At 44.8% G+C, this 17,225-nt stretch overlaps 1 protein-coding gene across 2 annotated transcripts; it reads right to left on the reverse strand.

Moving 5' to 3' along the window:
- Position 1: 1 nt before the first annotated feature.
- Positions 2 to 16,023, reverse strand: ddx17 (DEAD-box helicase 17). 2 transcript variants are annotated; one of them, XM_087810190.1, is made up of 14 exons: positions 15,702 to 16,023; positions 15,437 to 15,587; positions 12,662 to 12,758; positions 12,467 to 12,600; positions 12,333 to 12,398; positions 12,124 to 12,265; positions 10,718 to 10,878; positions 10,491 to 10,663; positions 10,323 to 10,433; positions 9,658 to 9,719; positions 9,534 to 9,593; positions 7,991 to 8,224; positions 1,003 to 1,125; positions 2 to 170 (listed from the first exon to the last, which is right to left on the reverse strand). In XM_087810190.1, exons 1-14 carry the CDS (start codon positions 15,749 to 15,751, stop codon positions 4 to 6), a joined length of 1,731 nt encoding a protein of 576 aa, XP_087666316.1. In that variant the 5' UTR covers positions 15,752 to 16,023; the 3' UTR covers positions 2 to 3. The 2 variants fall into 2 exon arrangements, with proteins under 2 accessions (XP_087666316.1, XP_087666317.1); XM_087810191.1 differs by lacking the exon at positions 2 to 170 and having other exon boundaries at positions 272 to 1,125.
- Positions 16,024 to 17,225: the final 1,202 nt, after the last annotated feature.

Consider the following 17,225-nt stretch of genomic DNA (forward strand, 5'->3'; position numbering starts at 1 on the left):
CACTCACCGGGCGTGGGTCTTGATCTGCACCCCCGGGTTCCTCCGCCGTACGTGCCTCTTCTGCTGCTCGTGTCTCGTCCGTTCATCAGCGTCCATCGTCTCGAGGCGCGTCCTGAAGCCTCTTCGGCGCCGCATGACCAGCGACACGTTCCTCTCCTGCGCGTCACGCTCTGTAGATTCCAGCGAGGCGCTTCTTCAGACACTCAATAAACTGTTTTTCTTTTCTTTTTCTTGTTGAGCCGAGGCTGCAGTGAGTTTCTTCACCACCAGGTGTTTGTGTTTTTGTTTTTATTGAACCAAAAGTTCCGTCACATCCTCTCTGGAGTTGACAGGAAGTCCTTGTACACGTCATACACAGAAGATCAAGAAGCTTAAACTATGGCGCCCCCGTGTGGCACAATCATGTATTTTCTTACGTTCATTTAACTTATTGGTGCCAAAATAGATTCTCTTTGTAACATGTCTTTGTTATCATTTAGAAAATCAGTAAGTCGTTCAATATATACATGAAATAATTTAAAGGCACTTTTGTTGTAAATGATACGACATGAATAAAGAATAAACGACATGAGAGTCTTGTTGCTGAATCAACGCAACATAAATTGAATTATTATCTAAAACAAACATTGGCTTCAACAGTTCATCATTTTAACACACGGGGGCGCTGTAGTTCTAACATATTTGAAGTGCAGTGAAAAGGTTAAATGAAGTTGAGAAAACATCCAAAGGACTATAAGAGTCATTTCTAGAGTCTAAAGAAACTACTGGAGACACGAGCGCCACCTACCTGTCTACAGAGGGACAGAACAAACAATAGCGTGACGAGAACCGAGAGTAACTTTCGTCCAGCAGAGGGCGCTAACTAGAAGGGCGGCTGACTCATGAGACCCATCACGGGCTGCGGCGGGTCGAACTGCTGAGCCATCAGAGGTTTGGGAGCCGAGGAGCTGCAGAAGTGGTCGCGGGCGTCTCTGCGATCTCTGGAGGACGAACTTCGCTCACCGTCTCGACTGCTGCGGCTGCTGTGAGCGTCTCTGCTGCCGGAGGAACGCATGCGGCGGTTGCACTTGTCCTGGTACATCAGGTTCGGGTTGTTCGAGTTGGAGCGGAACCGCGAGCGACCACCTGGAGATGGAGACGTGAGGACCTGAACTACCACGTAACACCTTGGTTACCACGTAACACCTAGATTAGCAGGTAACACCTTGATTACCATGTAACAGCTGAACTACCACGTAACACCTTGGTTACCATGTAACACCTGTATTACCTCGTAACACCTTGATAACCACGTAACACCTGAACTACCACGTAACACCTTGGTTACCACGTAACACCTAGATTAGCAGGTAACACCTTGATTACCATGTAACAGCTGAACTACCACGTAACACCTTGGTTACCATGTAACACCTGTATTACCTCGTAACACCTTGATAACCACGTAACACCTGAACTACCACGTAACACCTTGATAACCATGTAACACCTGAACTACCTCGTAACACCTTGATAACCAGGAAACACCTGAACTACCACGTAATATCTTGGTTACCATGTAACACCTGAACTACCTCGTAACATCTTGATTACCATGTAACACCTGAACTACCACGTAACACCTTGATTACCATGTAACACCTGAACTACCACGTAACACCTTGGTTACCATGTAACACCTGAACTACCTCGTAACACCTTGATTACCATGTAACACCTGAACTACCACGTAACAACTTGGTTACCATGTAACACCTGAACTACCTCGTAACATCTTGATTACCATGTAACACCTGAACTACCACGTAACACCTTGGTTACCATGTAACACCTGAACTACCTTGTAACATCTTGATTACCATGTAACACCTGAACTACCACGTAACACCTTGGTTACCACGTAACACCTGAACTACCACGTAACACCTTGATAACCAGGTAACACCTGAACTACCACGTAACACCTTGGTTACCATGTAACACCTGAACTACCACGTAACATCTTGGTTAGCATGTAACACCTGAACTACCTCGTAACACCTGAACTACCTCGTAACATCTTGATTACCATGTAACACATGAACTACCACGTAATATCTTGATTACCATGTAACACCTGTATTACCTCGTAACACCTTGATAACCACGTAACACCTGAACTACCACGTAACACCTTGGTTACCATGTAACACCTGAACTACCTGGTAACATCTTGATTACCATGTAACACCTGAACTACCACGTAACACCTTGGTTACCATGTAACACCTGAACTACCTCGTAACACCTGAACTACCTTGTAACATCTTGATTACCATGTAACACCTGTATTACCTCGTAACACCTTGATAACCACGTAACACCTGAACTACCACGTAACACCTTGATAACCATGTAACACCTGAACTACCTCGTAACACCTTGATAACCACGTAACACCTGAACTACCACGTAACACCTTGATAACCAGGTAACACCTGAACTACCACGTAATATCTTGATTACCATGTAACACCTGTATTACCTCGTAACACCTTGATAACCACGTAACACCTGAACTACCACGTAACACCTTGATAACCATGTAACACCTGAACTATTACGTAATATCTTGGTTACCAGGTAACACCTGAACTACCACATAATATCTTGGTTACCAGGTAACACCTGAACTACCACGTAATATCTTGGCTACCAGGTAACACCTGAACTACCACGTTATATCTTGGCTACCAGGTAACACCTGAACTACCACGTAATATCTTGGTTACCATGTAACACCTGAACTACCACCTAATATCTTGGTTACCAGGTAACACCTGAACTACCACGTAATATCTTGGTTACCAGGTAACACCTGAACTACCACGTAACACCTTGGTTACCACGTAACACCTAGATTACCAGGTAACACCTTGATTACCATGTAACACCTGAACTACCACGTAACACCTTGGTTACCATGTAACACCTGAACTACCACGTAACACCTGAACTACCACATAACATCTTGATTACCATGTAACACCTGAACTACCTCGTAACATCTTGATTACCATGTAACACCTGAACTACCACGCAACACCTTGGTTACCATGTAACACCTGAACTACCTCGTAACATCTTGGTTACCATGTAACACCTGAACTACCACGTAACACCTTGGTTATCATGTAACACCTGAACTACCACGTAACACCTTGGTTACCATGTAACACCTGAACTACCTCGTAACATCTTGATTACCATGTAACACCTGTATTACCTCGTAACACCTTGATAACCACGTAACACCTGAACTACCACGTAACACCTTGATAACCATGTAACACCTGAACTATTACGTAATATCTTGGTTACCATGTAACACCTGAACTACCACGTAATATCTTGGTTACCAGGTAACACCTGAACTACCACGTAATATCTTGGTTACCAGGTAACACCTGAACTACCATGTAATATCTTGGCTACCAGGTAACACCTGAACTACCACGTAATATCTTGGCTACCAGGTAACACCTGAACTACCACGTAATATCTTGGTTACCAGGTAACACCTGAACTACCACGTAATATGTTGGTTACCAGGTAACACCTGAACTACCACGTAACATCTTGGTTACCATGTAACACCTGAACTACCACGTAACACCTCGGTTACCATGTAACACCTGAACTACCTCGTAACATCTTGATTACCATGTAACACCTGTATTACCTCGTAACACCTTGATAACCACGTAACACCTGAACTACCACGTAATATCTTGGTTACCAGGTAACACCTGAACTACCACGTAATATGTTGGTTACCAGGTAACACCTGAACTACCACGTAATATCTTGGTTACCAGGTAACACCTGAACTACCTCGTAACATCTTGGTTACCATGCAACACCTGAACTACCACGTAACACCTTGGTTACCATGTAACACCTGAACTACCACGTAATACCTTGGTTACCATGTAACACCTAAACTACCTCGTAACATCTTGATTACCATGTAACACCTGAACTACCTCGTAACACCTGTATTACCTCGTAACACCTTGATAACCACGTAACACCTGAACTACCACGTAATATCTTGGTTACCAGGTAACACCTGAACTACCACGTAATATCTTGGTTACCAGGTAACACCTGAACTACCACGTAACACCTTGGTTACCACGTAACACCTAGATTACCAGGTAACACCTTGATTACCATGTAACACCTGAACTACCACGTAACACCTTGGTTACCATGTAACGCCTGAACTACCACGTAACATCTTGGTTACCATGCAACACCTGAACTACCACGTAATATCTTGGTTACCATGTAACACCTGAACTACCTCGTAACATCTTGATTACCATGTAACACCTGTATTACCTCGTAACACCTTGATAACCACGTAACACCTGAACTACCACGTAACACCTTGATAACCATGTAACACCTGAACTATTACGTAATATCTTGGTTACCATGTAACACCTGAACTACCACGTAATATCTTGGTTACCAGGTAACACCTGAACTACCACGTAATATCTTGGTTACCAGGTAACACCTGAACTACCACGTAATATCTTGGCTACCAGGTAACACCTGAACTACCACGTAATATCTTGGCTACCAGGTAACACCTGAACTACCACGTAATATCTTGGTTACCAGGTAACACCTGAACTACCACGTAATATGTTGGTTACCAGGTAACACCTGAACTACCACGTAACATCTTGGTTACCATGTAACACCTGAACTACCACGTAACACCTCGGTTACCATGTAACACCTGAACTACCTCGTAACATCTTGATTACCATGTAACACCTGTATTACCTCGTAACACCTTGATAACCACGTAACACCTGAACTACCACGTAATATCTTGGTTACCAGGTAACACCTGAACTACCACGTAATATGTTGGTTACCAGGTAACACCTGAACTACCACGTAATATCTTGGTTACCAGGTAACACCTGAACTACCTCGTAACATCTTGGTTACCATGCAACACCTGAACTACCACGTAACACCTTGGTTACCATGTAACACCTGAACTACCACGTAATACCTTGGTTACCATGTAACACCTAAACTACCTCGTAACATCTTGATTACCATGTAACACCTGAACTACCTCGTAACACCTGTATTACCTCGTAACACCTTGATAACCACGTAACACCTGAACTACCACGTAATATCTTGGTTACCAGGTAACACCTGAACTACCACGTAACACCTTGGTTACCACGTAACACCTAGATTACCAGGTAACACCTTGATTACCATGTAACACCTGAACTACCACGTAACACCTTGGTTACCATGTAACGCCTGAACTACCTCGTAACATCTTGGTTACCATGCAACACCTGAACTACCACGTAATATCTTGGTTACCAGGTAACACCTGAACTACCATGTAATATCTTGGTTACCAGGTAACACCTGAACTACCACGTAATATCTTGGTTACCAGGTAACACCTGAACTACCACGTAATATCTTGGTTACCATGTAACACCTGAACTACCACGTAATATCTTGGTTACCAGGTAACACCTGAACTATTACATAATATCTTGGTTACCAGGTAACACCTGAACTACCACGTAATATCTTGGTTACCAGGTAACACCTGAACTACCACGTAATATCTTCGCTACCAGGTAACACCTGAACTACCACGTAATATCTTGGTTACCAGATAACACCCGAACTACCACGTAATATCTTGGTTACCAGATAACACCTGAACTACCACGTAATATCTTGGTTACCAGATAACACCTGAACTACCGCGTAATATCTTGGCTACCAGGTAACACCTGAACTACCACGCAATATCTTGGCTACCAGGTAACACCTGAACTACCACGTTATATCTTGGTTACCATGTAACACCTGAACTACCACGTAATATCTTGGTTACCAGGTAACACCTGAACTATTACATAATATCTTGATTACCAGGTAACACCTGAACTAACACGTAATATCTTGGTTACCAGGTAACACCTGAACTACCACATAATATCTTCGCTACCAGGTAACACCTGAACTACCACGTGATATCTTGGTTACCAGGTAACACCTGAACTACCACGTAATATCTTGGCTACCAGGTAACACCTGAACTACCACATAATATCTTGGTTACCAGGTAACACCTGAACTACCACATAATATCTTCGCTACCAGGTAACACCTGAACTACCACGTGATATCTTGGTTACCAGGTAACACCTGAACTACCACGTAATATCTTGGCTACCAGGTAACACCTGAACTACCACATAATATCTTCGCTACCAGGTAACACCTGAACTACCACGTGATATCTTGGTTACCAGGTAACACCTGAACTACCACGTAATATCTTGGCTACCAGGTAACATCTGAACTACCACATAATATCTTCGCTACCAGGTAACACCTGAACTACCACGTGATATCTTGGTTACCAGGTAACACCTGAACTACCACGTAATATCTTGGCTACCAGGTAACACCTGAACTACCACGTGATATCTTGGTTACCAGGTAACACCTGAACTACCACGTAATATCTTGGTTACCAGGTAACACCTGAACTACCACGTAATATCTTGGTTACCATGTAACACCTGAACTACCACGTAATATCTTGGTTACCAGGTAACACCTGAACTATTACATAATATCTTGGTTACCAGGTAACACCTGAACTAACACGTAATATCTTGGTTACCAGGTAACACCTGAACTACCACATAATATCTTCGCTACCAGGTAACACCTGAACTACCACGTGATATCTTGGTTACCAGGTAACACCTGAACTACCACGTAATATCTTGGCTACCAGGTAACACCTGAACTACCACGTGATATCTTGGTTACCAGGTAACACCTGAACTACCACGTAATATCTTGGTTACCAGGTAACACCTGAACTACCACATGATATCTTGGTTACCAGGTAACACCTGAACTACCACGTAATATCTTGGTTACCAGGTAACACCTGAACTACCACGTAATATCTTGGTTACCAGGTAACACCTGAACTACCACATGATATCTTGGTTACCAGGTAACACCTGAACTACCACGTAATATCTTGGTTACCAGGTAACACCTGAACTACCACGTAACACCTTGGAGGGGCGACATAGCTCAGATGGTAGAGTGGTTGCCTGCAGTCCAAAAGGTTGCAGGTTCAATCCCAGCTCCAGACAAGCTTGTGTCGTTGTGTCCCTGAGCAAGACACTTCACCCTGATTGCTCCTGATGGTGAACTTGGCGCGCGTGTGCAGCCTACTCCCATCAGTATGTGTGAATGGTTGAATTTCCCCTCGCGGGACTAATAAGGGATTCTAAAAAAAAAAAAAAGGTTACCAGGTAACCCCTGAACTACCACGTGATATCTTGGTTACCAGGTAACACCTGAACTACCACGTAATATCTTGGTTACCAGGTAACACCTGAACTACCACGTAATATCTTGGTTACCAGGTAACACCTGAACTACCACGTAATATCTTGGTTACCAGGTAATACCTGAACTACCACGTAAACAATTTCCTGGAAGCGATCTCCAGAGAGATTAATAAAGTCACTAATGTAGTCTAAACCACAACAAATAAACTACAAAGTAACACTACAAGTAAAAACTACGACAAATCCCTCAAACTACAACACATGAACTATGATTTAATGCCTGAACTACAGCAAAACCCCTGAATCACTGTAACACCCAAACTACTACCACACCTAAACCAACATGTAACACCAATACTACAATGTTACACCTGGATTACCATATAATAACAAAACTACGATACAACAGCAGGACTACCATGTAACACCTGAACTGTAACTATCCAACGCCAATGTAGCACCAGATGCAACAACAAGAGTGATGATGCAACAGCAGCTCCTGGTATCAACCTTAGCTTCCTGGTCACATGACAGGAAGTGACCTGCGTGGCTCTCACCTCCTCCTCCCTCTCGTCCACTGTCCACCAGCTGCAGTAGTTTGGGGTTGATGGCCTGCCGCGCCTCCTCCAGCACTCGCACCAGCTCGCGGGCCTGTCGGAAGTTCCCGGGCGTGAAGAAGGTGTACGCCGTGCCCTTGTTGGTGCTGCGCGCCGTGCGGCCGATGCGGTGGATGTAGTCCTCGGAGGAGTTGGGGTAGTCGTAGTTGATGACGAACTTCACGTCCTCCACATCTGGACGGTCAGAAGAAGGCGGTCAGAGCGGGAGGAGTGACGCGGAGAGACTTTCAGAGAAGCGGTCAGTACCTGAGGAAACTTCCCGTGAGACTCACCTGGACCTGAACTCACCGTGATTGACGAGTGACATCATCACTCATTAACCGTCACTGACACTAGAGGGTTTGACTAGTTAGTGATGGAAAGACCATCAGAGAACGAACGAGGGATGAAAACAAATCTGGTTTTTAAATGACAAAAATGACTTCGGAGCAAAAATGTTGGATTGAAAACAAATATAAGACGATAGTTTTGAGGGAAAATGTTGGATAAAGAAATAAATATTTAAAAATAACTGTAAAATATATGTCAGTGATATTAACGTTTGTGGGGAAAATATTTATAAACGACTAAATCTACGTCAGAGACTGACAGGATCAATCAAGGCGGACACTGATGATGGACAGACACAGAGAAGGGGGAGGTAAGGGGGAGGTAAGGGGGTGGTAAGGGGGAGGTAAGGGGGTGGTAAGGGGGAGGTAAGGGGGTGGTAAGGGGGTGGTAAGGGGGTGGTAAGGGGGAGGTAAGGGGGAGGTAAGGGGGTGGTAAGGGGGTGGTAAGGGGGGAGGTAAGGAGGTGGTAAGGGGGTGGTAAGGGGGGAGGTAAGGGGGTGGTAAGGGGGAGGTAAGGAGGTGGTAAGGGGGTGGTAAGGGGGGAGGTAAGGGGGTGGTAAGGGGGTGGTAAGGGGGGAGGTAAGGGGGCGACAGCAGAGGGTGGAGCGGCGGCTCCTCCAGGCCAGGACTCCTGGCAGCCAGGACCAGACATGACGTCCGCAGAGGGACAGCCGGAGGTGAGGGGGGGAGTCAGGGGTCGCAGCCGGGGGGCGGAGGACCTCCCCGCCTTTTTTCAGAGCGGGCGCGCGGTGGTCACCCCTCCGTCGCCCTCTCACCGGCCCCCCCGACCCCGAGGTCAAATTTTGGAAGGCGGCCCCCCCGCGCTCGCCCACCCCCCCCTGGTGGTCCAGGAGGTCTGCGTCCTGGATTGTCGGGGGGGAAAAGGGGCTCGGCTCGCGGGGGAGTCTCGGCGGAGATGGCCGAGGACCGGTTTTAATCCGGGCCGTCTCTCATCAGAGTCGATTAGTCATGCCTTGGTCCGGCTGCAGGCTCCCGAGGGCCCGCGTGCTGCTGAACCCACAGAGTCGAATGAAAAGAAAACAAATGGACACAGAATTAGGTCAGAGTTCGATCACCCCCCTCCCTCCCCCCGCCCCCCCACAGCTCCACGAATACGTGGATCCACTGACGGTTCACCTAACATGTCCACGTACCCAGACCACGAGAGGCGACGTCTGTGGCGATGAGGATCGGAGCTTTTCCGCTCCTGAACTCTGCAAGAGTGAGACGCTCGTCATCAGAAGATCTTCGTCAACGTCAACGTACCTGTCAACGTACCTGTCAACACCCAGTCTCGCTCCGGCTGACACTTGTCGCCATGGATACACATCGCCGGCCACCTGGTGGACACACGGGTCACTACAGCTTCGTTTTTGACATTTTAATCAAGCTAAATATAAGGAATGATTATATAGATTATATATATGTTTTATATATTATATATAGTCGTAACTTCAAAGTTATAACTACAAAGATAAAGATTCATAAATTTGTTTTACATCATTGTGTTTCAAAACTTTGAATTTAGTTTGTTCTTTTTAATAATTGAAAATAAATATTCAAATATTTTGAACAAATAGATTTTTTACATATAGTTCAAATATTTTAATTCCCGTAATTAAATGAAACATTTTACAAGGAAATTTAATCGAATCAGTCACATGATCAACTGAGAGTCTCATGATTGGCTGAAAGTTTGATCAGTAGCTCTAAGCTCTGTTGGTTTAGTCTGGAGACTCTATTATAGCAACATTTATATTGAATTTAAAAGACCATGAATTAAAACACGAAGAGTTTTAAAAAATGTATTTTGAATCATTTTAATTGAAATATTAAACTATATGTTTAACAATCAAATGTTTTATTCACTCTTTTAAAAATAAATGTTAATTTTAAAACCAAGTTGTTCATGTTAAATTCAACGTTCTTCACGCTAAACTCACCCGTCTCGCCTCATCCTGCGCGTCAAGTCGTCGCAGCGTTTCTTGGTCTCCACGAAGATGATGGTCTTGTTCTCCTTCTCCGCCATGATCTCCTCCATCAGCTGGATCAACCTGAAGGACATCCGGACGTGAGGCCTGAACCTCCTGGAGTCTCCTCCGTCCACGCACTTGTTCTCCTTCTCGTTGTCGGTGCAGACGTCCACGATCTGCAGGATGTTGTGGTTGGCGCTGAGCTCCAGAGCGCCCACGTTGATCTGCACGTAGTCCCTCAGGAAGTCCTCGGCCAGCTGCCGGACCTCCTTGGGCCAGGTGGCGCTCCACATCAGCGTCTGGCGGTCCGGCTGCGGACAGACCCACGTGACTTCCTGGGCTTCGGCAGGATTCGACCTTCTTACCCTGATCTGCTCCAGGATCTTGCGGATCTGCGGTTCGAAGCCCATGTCCAGCATGCGGTCGGCCTCGTCCAGCACCAGGTAGGTGCAGCGGCGCAGGCTCGTCTTTCCCGCCTCCAGGAAGTCGATCAGCCGACCCGGAGTGGCGATGCAGATTTCCACACCTGGGAGGAAGTTCATCATTTTCACAGAAAGTCGATGAGAAGGAGCGAAAGAAAATATTGAAATGTTTCATCCACAATTTATCGACAGAAAAGTACTTTATTTGTTTTTGGCTTTTAAATCATATTTTATTTTCATCAGAGTTATTTTATAGTTTATATTTCTACAAAGTGTGTAGAAAATAAATATTTAATTTTATATTCACAATTAACACACAAATATTTACAGGGTTTGTTCATGTTTGTGCTGCAATTTCAAGTCAAACTCGACAATACTACATTATATACTTGTTACTACACTATCACAACACCAGAGTCAAGTACTGGACAATACTACATTATATACTTGTTACTACACTATCACAACACCAGAGTCAAGTACTGGACAATACTACATTATATACTTGTTACTACACTATCACAACACCAGAGTCAAGTACTGGACAATACTACATTATATACTTGTTACTACACTATCACAACACCAGAGTCAAGTACTGGACAATACTACATTATATACTTGTTACTACACTATCACAACACCAAAGTCAAGTACTGGACAATACTACATTATATACTTGTTACTACACTATCACAACACCAGAGTCAAGTACTAGACAATACTACACATATATACTTGTTACTACACTATCACAACACCAGAGTCAAGTACTGGACAATACTACACATATATACTTGTTACTACACTATCACAACACCAGAGTCAAGTACTGGACAATACTACACATATATACTTGTTACTACACTATCACAACACCAGAGTCAAGTACTGGACAATACTCCACATATATACTTGTTACTACACTATCACAACACCAGAGTCAAGTACTGGACAATACTACACATATATACTTGTTACTATACTATCACAACACCAGAGTCAAGTACTGGACAATACTACACATATATACTTGTTACTACACTATCACAACACCAGAGTCAAGTACTGGACAATACTACACATATATACTTGTTACTACACTATCACAACACCAGAGTCAAGTACTGGACAATACTACACATATATACTTGTTACTACACTATCACAACACCAGAGTCAAGTACTGGACAATACTACACATATATACTTGTTACTACACTATCACAACACCAGAGTCAAGTACTGGACAATACTACACATATATACTTGTTACTACACTATCACAACACCAGAGTCAAGTACTCCACAATACTACATAATATACTTGTTCGTATCACAATACTCGCCTCTCTCGAGGTCGCGGATCTGCGGACCCTTCGGAGCTCCACCGTAGACGCAGGTGCTCTTGATCCGGGATGACTTCCCGTAGTCGCTCGCCACCTGCTGGACCTGCTGCGCCAGCTCTCTCGTCGGAGCGAGAACCAAACACTGTCGACGGACGAAGACTCGTCAAGAAAAACAAACGAGCGACTCAAGGTCGCGACTCTTTACTCACGATGGGTCCGTCTCCTCGCTCCAGGTACGGCTGGTGGTTGATGTGGACGACGGCCGGCAGCAGATACTGAAGACAACAGTTTGACGATGACTAAGAATCCAAACATGATAACCGTGGTGTAGCCGCACACACACCGCCAGAGTCTTGCCGGACCCGGTCTGAGCGATGCCCACCATGTCCCGTCCACTGAGGGCCAGAGGGAAGCCCTGGGCCTGGATGGCCGTCGGCTCCTTGAAGCTCTGCTGCGCCAGGACGTCCATCACGTACTCTGCACAGAAGCTTCATCAGACCTCAGTCTCCACGCCACGAGGACCTCCTGGTCGTCTCACGTGGAAACTGAGCCTGATGGAAGTTCGGGACCGGCTTCGGGCATCCAGAGCCACGGATCGTGATTTCCTTCTTCCTGCGATATTCGTCGACATCGAACTGACAACGATTCAAACAAAATGTTTTTATTGTGACCTCGAGTTATGAACTACCTGACCTTCATCTTCTCAAACGCACCTGAACCTTCATCGTCTCAAACGCACCTGAACCTTCATCTTCTCAAACGCACCTGAACCTTCATCTTCTCAAACGCACCTGAACCTTCATCTTCTCAAACGCACCTGAACCTTCATCTTTTCAAACGCACCTGAACCTCCATCTTCTCAAACGCACCTGAACGTTCATCTTCTCAAACGCACCTGAACCTTCATCTTCTCAAACACACCTGAACCTTCATCGTCTCAAACACACCTGAACCTTCATCTTCTCAAACACACCTGAACCTTCATTGCCTCAAACGCACCTGAACCTTCATCGCCTCAAACACACCTGAACCTTCATCTTCTCAAACACACCTGAACCTTCATCGCCTCAAACACACCTGAACCTTCATCTTCTCAAACACACCTGAACCTTCATCGCCTCAAACACACCTGAACCTTCATCTTCTCAAACACACCTGAACCTTCATCTTCTCAAACGCACCTGAACCTTCATCTTCTCAAACACACCTGAACCTTCATCTTCTCAAACACACCTGAACCTTCATCTTCTCAAACGCACCTGAACCTTCATCTTCTCAAACGCACCTGAACCTTCATCGTCTCAAACGCACCTGAACCTCCATCTTCTCAAACGCACCTGAACCTTCATCTTCTCAAACGCACCTGAACCTCCATCTTCTCAAACACACCTGAACCTTCATCTTCTCAAACGCACCTGAACCTTCATCTTCTCAAACGCACCTGAACCTCCATCTTCTCAAACGCACCTGAACCTCCATCTTCTCAAACACACCTGAACCTTCATCTTCTCAAACGCACCTGAACCTTCATCTTCTCAAACGCACCTGAACCTTCATCTTCTCAAACACACCTGAACCTTCATCTTCTCAAACGCACCTGAACCTTCATCGCCTCAAACACACCTGAACCTACATCTTCTCAAACGCACCTGAACCTTCATCTTCTCAAACACACCTGAACCTTCATCTTCTCAAACACACCTGAACCTTCATCGCCTCAAACGCACCTGAACCTTCATCGCCTCAAACACACCTGAACCTTCATCTTCTCAAACGCACCTGAACCTTCATCTTCTCAAACGCACCTGAACCTTCATCTTCTCAAACGCACCTGAACCTTCATCTTCTCAAACGCACCTGAACCTTCATCTTCTCAAACGCACCTGAACCTTCATCTTCTCAAACGCACCTGAACCTCCATCTTCTCAAACACACCTGAACCTTCATCGCCTCAAACACACCTGAACCTTCATCTTCTCAAACACACCTGAACCTTCATCTTCTCAAACGCACCTGAACCTTCATCTTCTCAAACACACCTGAACCTTCATCTTCTCAAACACACCTGAACCTTCATCTTCTCAAACGCACCTGAACCTTCATCTTCTCAAACGCACCTGAACCTTCATCGTCTCAAACGCACCTGAACCTCCATCTTCTCAAACGCACCTGAACCTTCATCTTCTCAAACGCACCTGAACCTCCATCTTCTCAAACACACCTGAACCTTCATCTTCTCAAACGCACCTGAACCTTCATCTTCTCAAACGCACCTGAACCTCCATCTTCTCAAACGCACCTGAACCTCCATCTTCTCAAACACACCTGAACCTTCATCTTCTCAAACGCACCTGAACCTTCATCTTCTCAAACACACCTGAACCTTCATCTTCTCAAACGCACCTGAACCTTCATCGCCTCAAACACACCTGAACCTACATCTTCTCAAACGCACCTGAACCTTCATCTTCTCAAACACACCTGAACCTTCATCTTCTCAAACACACCTGAACCTTCATCTTCTCAAACGCACCTGAACCTTCATCGCCTCAAACACACCTGAACCTACATCTTCTCAAACGCACCTGAACCTTCATCGCCTCAAACGCACCTGAACCTTCATCGCCTCAAACACACCTGAACCTTCATCTTCTCAAACGCACCTGAACCTTCATCTTCTCAAACGCACCTGAACCTTCATCTTCTCAAACGCACCTGAACCTTCATCTTCTCAAACGCACCTGAACCTTCATCTTCTCAAACGCACCTGAACCTTCATCTTCTCAAACGCACCTGAACCTCCATCTTCTCAAACGCACCTGAACCTCCATCTTCTCAAACACACCTGAACCTTCATCTTCTCAAACGCACCTGAACCTTCATCTTCTCAAACGCACCTGAACCTCCATCTTCTCAAACACACCTGAACCTTCATCTTCTCAAACGCACCTGAACCTTCATCTTCTCAAACGCACCTGAACCTTCATCTTCTCATACACACCTGAACCTTCATCTTCTCAAACACACCTGAACCTTCATCTTCTCAAACGCACCTGAACCTTCATCTTCTCATACACACCTGAACCTTCATCTTCTCAAACGCACCTGAACCTTCATCTTCTCAAACGCACCTGAACCTTCATTGACTCATACACACCTGAACCTTCATCTTCTCAAACGCACCTGAACCTTCATCTTCTCAAACGCACCTGAACCTTCATCTTCTCAAACGCACCTGAACCTTCATCTTCTCAAACACACCTGAACCTTCATCTTCTCAAACACACCTGAACCTTCATCTTCTCAAACACACCTGAACCATCCGCTGAACTTCTGCATGTTCCGTGTAAAAGTTCTTCTCGAACTTGGGCAGCTTCTCCAGATCCCATCTTCTCTTCCTCAGACCGTCACCAGGGTTTCCTCCCCGTCGTCCAGAACCTCCTCTGCTGGACCCGTAGCGAGGACTGACGTCCACAGAATCATGAAGACACGTGTGTTTGGTGTTAAAAGAAGATTTAAGTGTAAACAGGACCAGTTTGTGTAGCTAAGTTAGCTCACATGCTAACCTAGCTTCTCACCTTCTGTCTCGACCTCGGTCTCGATCCCTGTCTCCGTAAGAGCCTCTCATCTTCACCAATGTCTCGTTTTACGCGAATAAAGTTCGTTTTAAACAATATTTATGGAGCGTTTTTCTCGTTTTAGCCTGACGACAGAAATGTCGACCAATTCACACGTAAATATCCAAACACAAGTGAAACTTAGCGAAAGAACTTCTCTCACTAAACCACTCGAGCTCTCAAATAACTGAACTGAACCTTTAAATCGTTACAATTGTTTTAAAGTGAAGCTAAATGTTGTTTATTGACGAGCCGCGTTGAGTTGTTGTTGTTAGCTTAGCTAGCCGCTAGCAACAACTACTCTGATTGGCTGGCTAGCTGTCATGTGCTTGTGGACAGCCCGCCTACGTCACGCCCAGGCTAGCCACGCCCACCTGTCGCATCGTTTCGACGTTTTTAAATTAAATCCCAAATAGAAGAAAACAAAGAAACAAATAGAAGTAAAAATGTGCATCGGACGTTTAACACATATTTATAACATATATTTGAGACATTCAGTCTATTCATTTTTACATATTTTTTCCTATTTCATGAATAAGGAAAAAAACAATTGTATGGTATTTAGAAAGTTAACATAAAAACAAACTTGAATGTAAAACATTTCAATGTAAAAGGACATTCATTGAGAGAAATTCAAGGGTTAAAACCTTCAGTGTTAAGTTCTGGGCAACCAAGGAAAAGCAATCGAGTAATGAAGTAATCCATTCAAAGTTTGTTTTGTATATAGTCTTTTATTTCTCTTTACACAGCAACAGAACATCAGACGTAGGAAAAGTGTACGAAGTTTACAACAGAGATAAAAAGGGAATATATGAAAAAAAACATTTAGACACTAAAATATCTTTAAAAAACAAAACAAAGCACTAAAAGCATTTTTCCCTAAAGACTCAATATGTACAAAATATCTGCGTTTATAAGAGCGAACAGCTACGACTGAGAGTCAACTTTATTAAAGCCACTAAGTTAGTGTGAGCCGATGAATGGAGGTCGTCGACTGCAACATAAATAATGTCCGACACACAGTGTTCGTCTCTGTCGGGACTCGCTCGCGGCCGAACTGAAGAGCAAACATTGAGGCAGCGACGACACCTGAGCAGGTGTTCTGGTTCGGTGGCACGACAGCAACAAAACAAAAAAAAAAGGCTCATCGTTCTCACGGATCAACGTCTCTGCATCACACCAGCGTTCTTGTAATGCCCGTAATTGTGGGATTAAAGTCTGCAGCTGCTAGTGTTGCGTCTTTGCTAATCTGTAATCTGTGTCTGCGTCGCTGCACAGAAGGGAGATCCACACAAAACATGGATTCAACTCTGGTCTCGGGAAACTGGTCCTGCTATTTGGCAACATTTGCGTTAGGAGACGGAGGTGAGGAGGAGGAAGGAAGGAAGGAGGAGGAGGGAAGGAAGGAAGGAAGGAAGAGAGGAAGGAAGGAAGGAAGGAAGGAAGGAAGGAAGGAAAAGAGGAAGGAAGGAAGGAAGAAAGGAA

The sequence above is a fragment of the Callionymus lyra genome, chromosome 15 (assembly GCF_982586985.1).
Source record: "Callionymus lyra chromosome 15, fCalLyr1.hap1.1, whole genome shotgun sequence".
Taxonomy (NCBI): domain Eukaryota; kingdom Metazoa; phylum Chordata; class Actinopteri; order Syngnathiformes; family Callionymidae; genus Callionymus; species Callionymus lyra.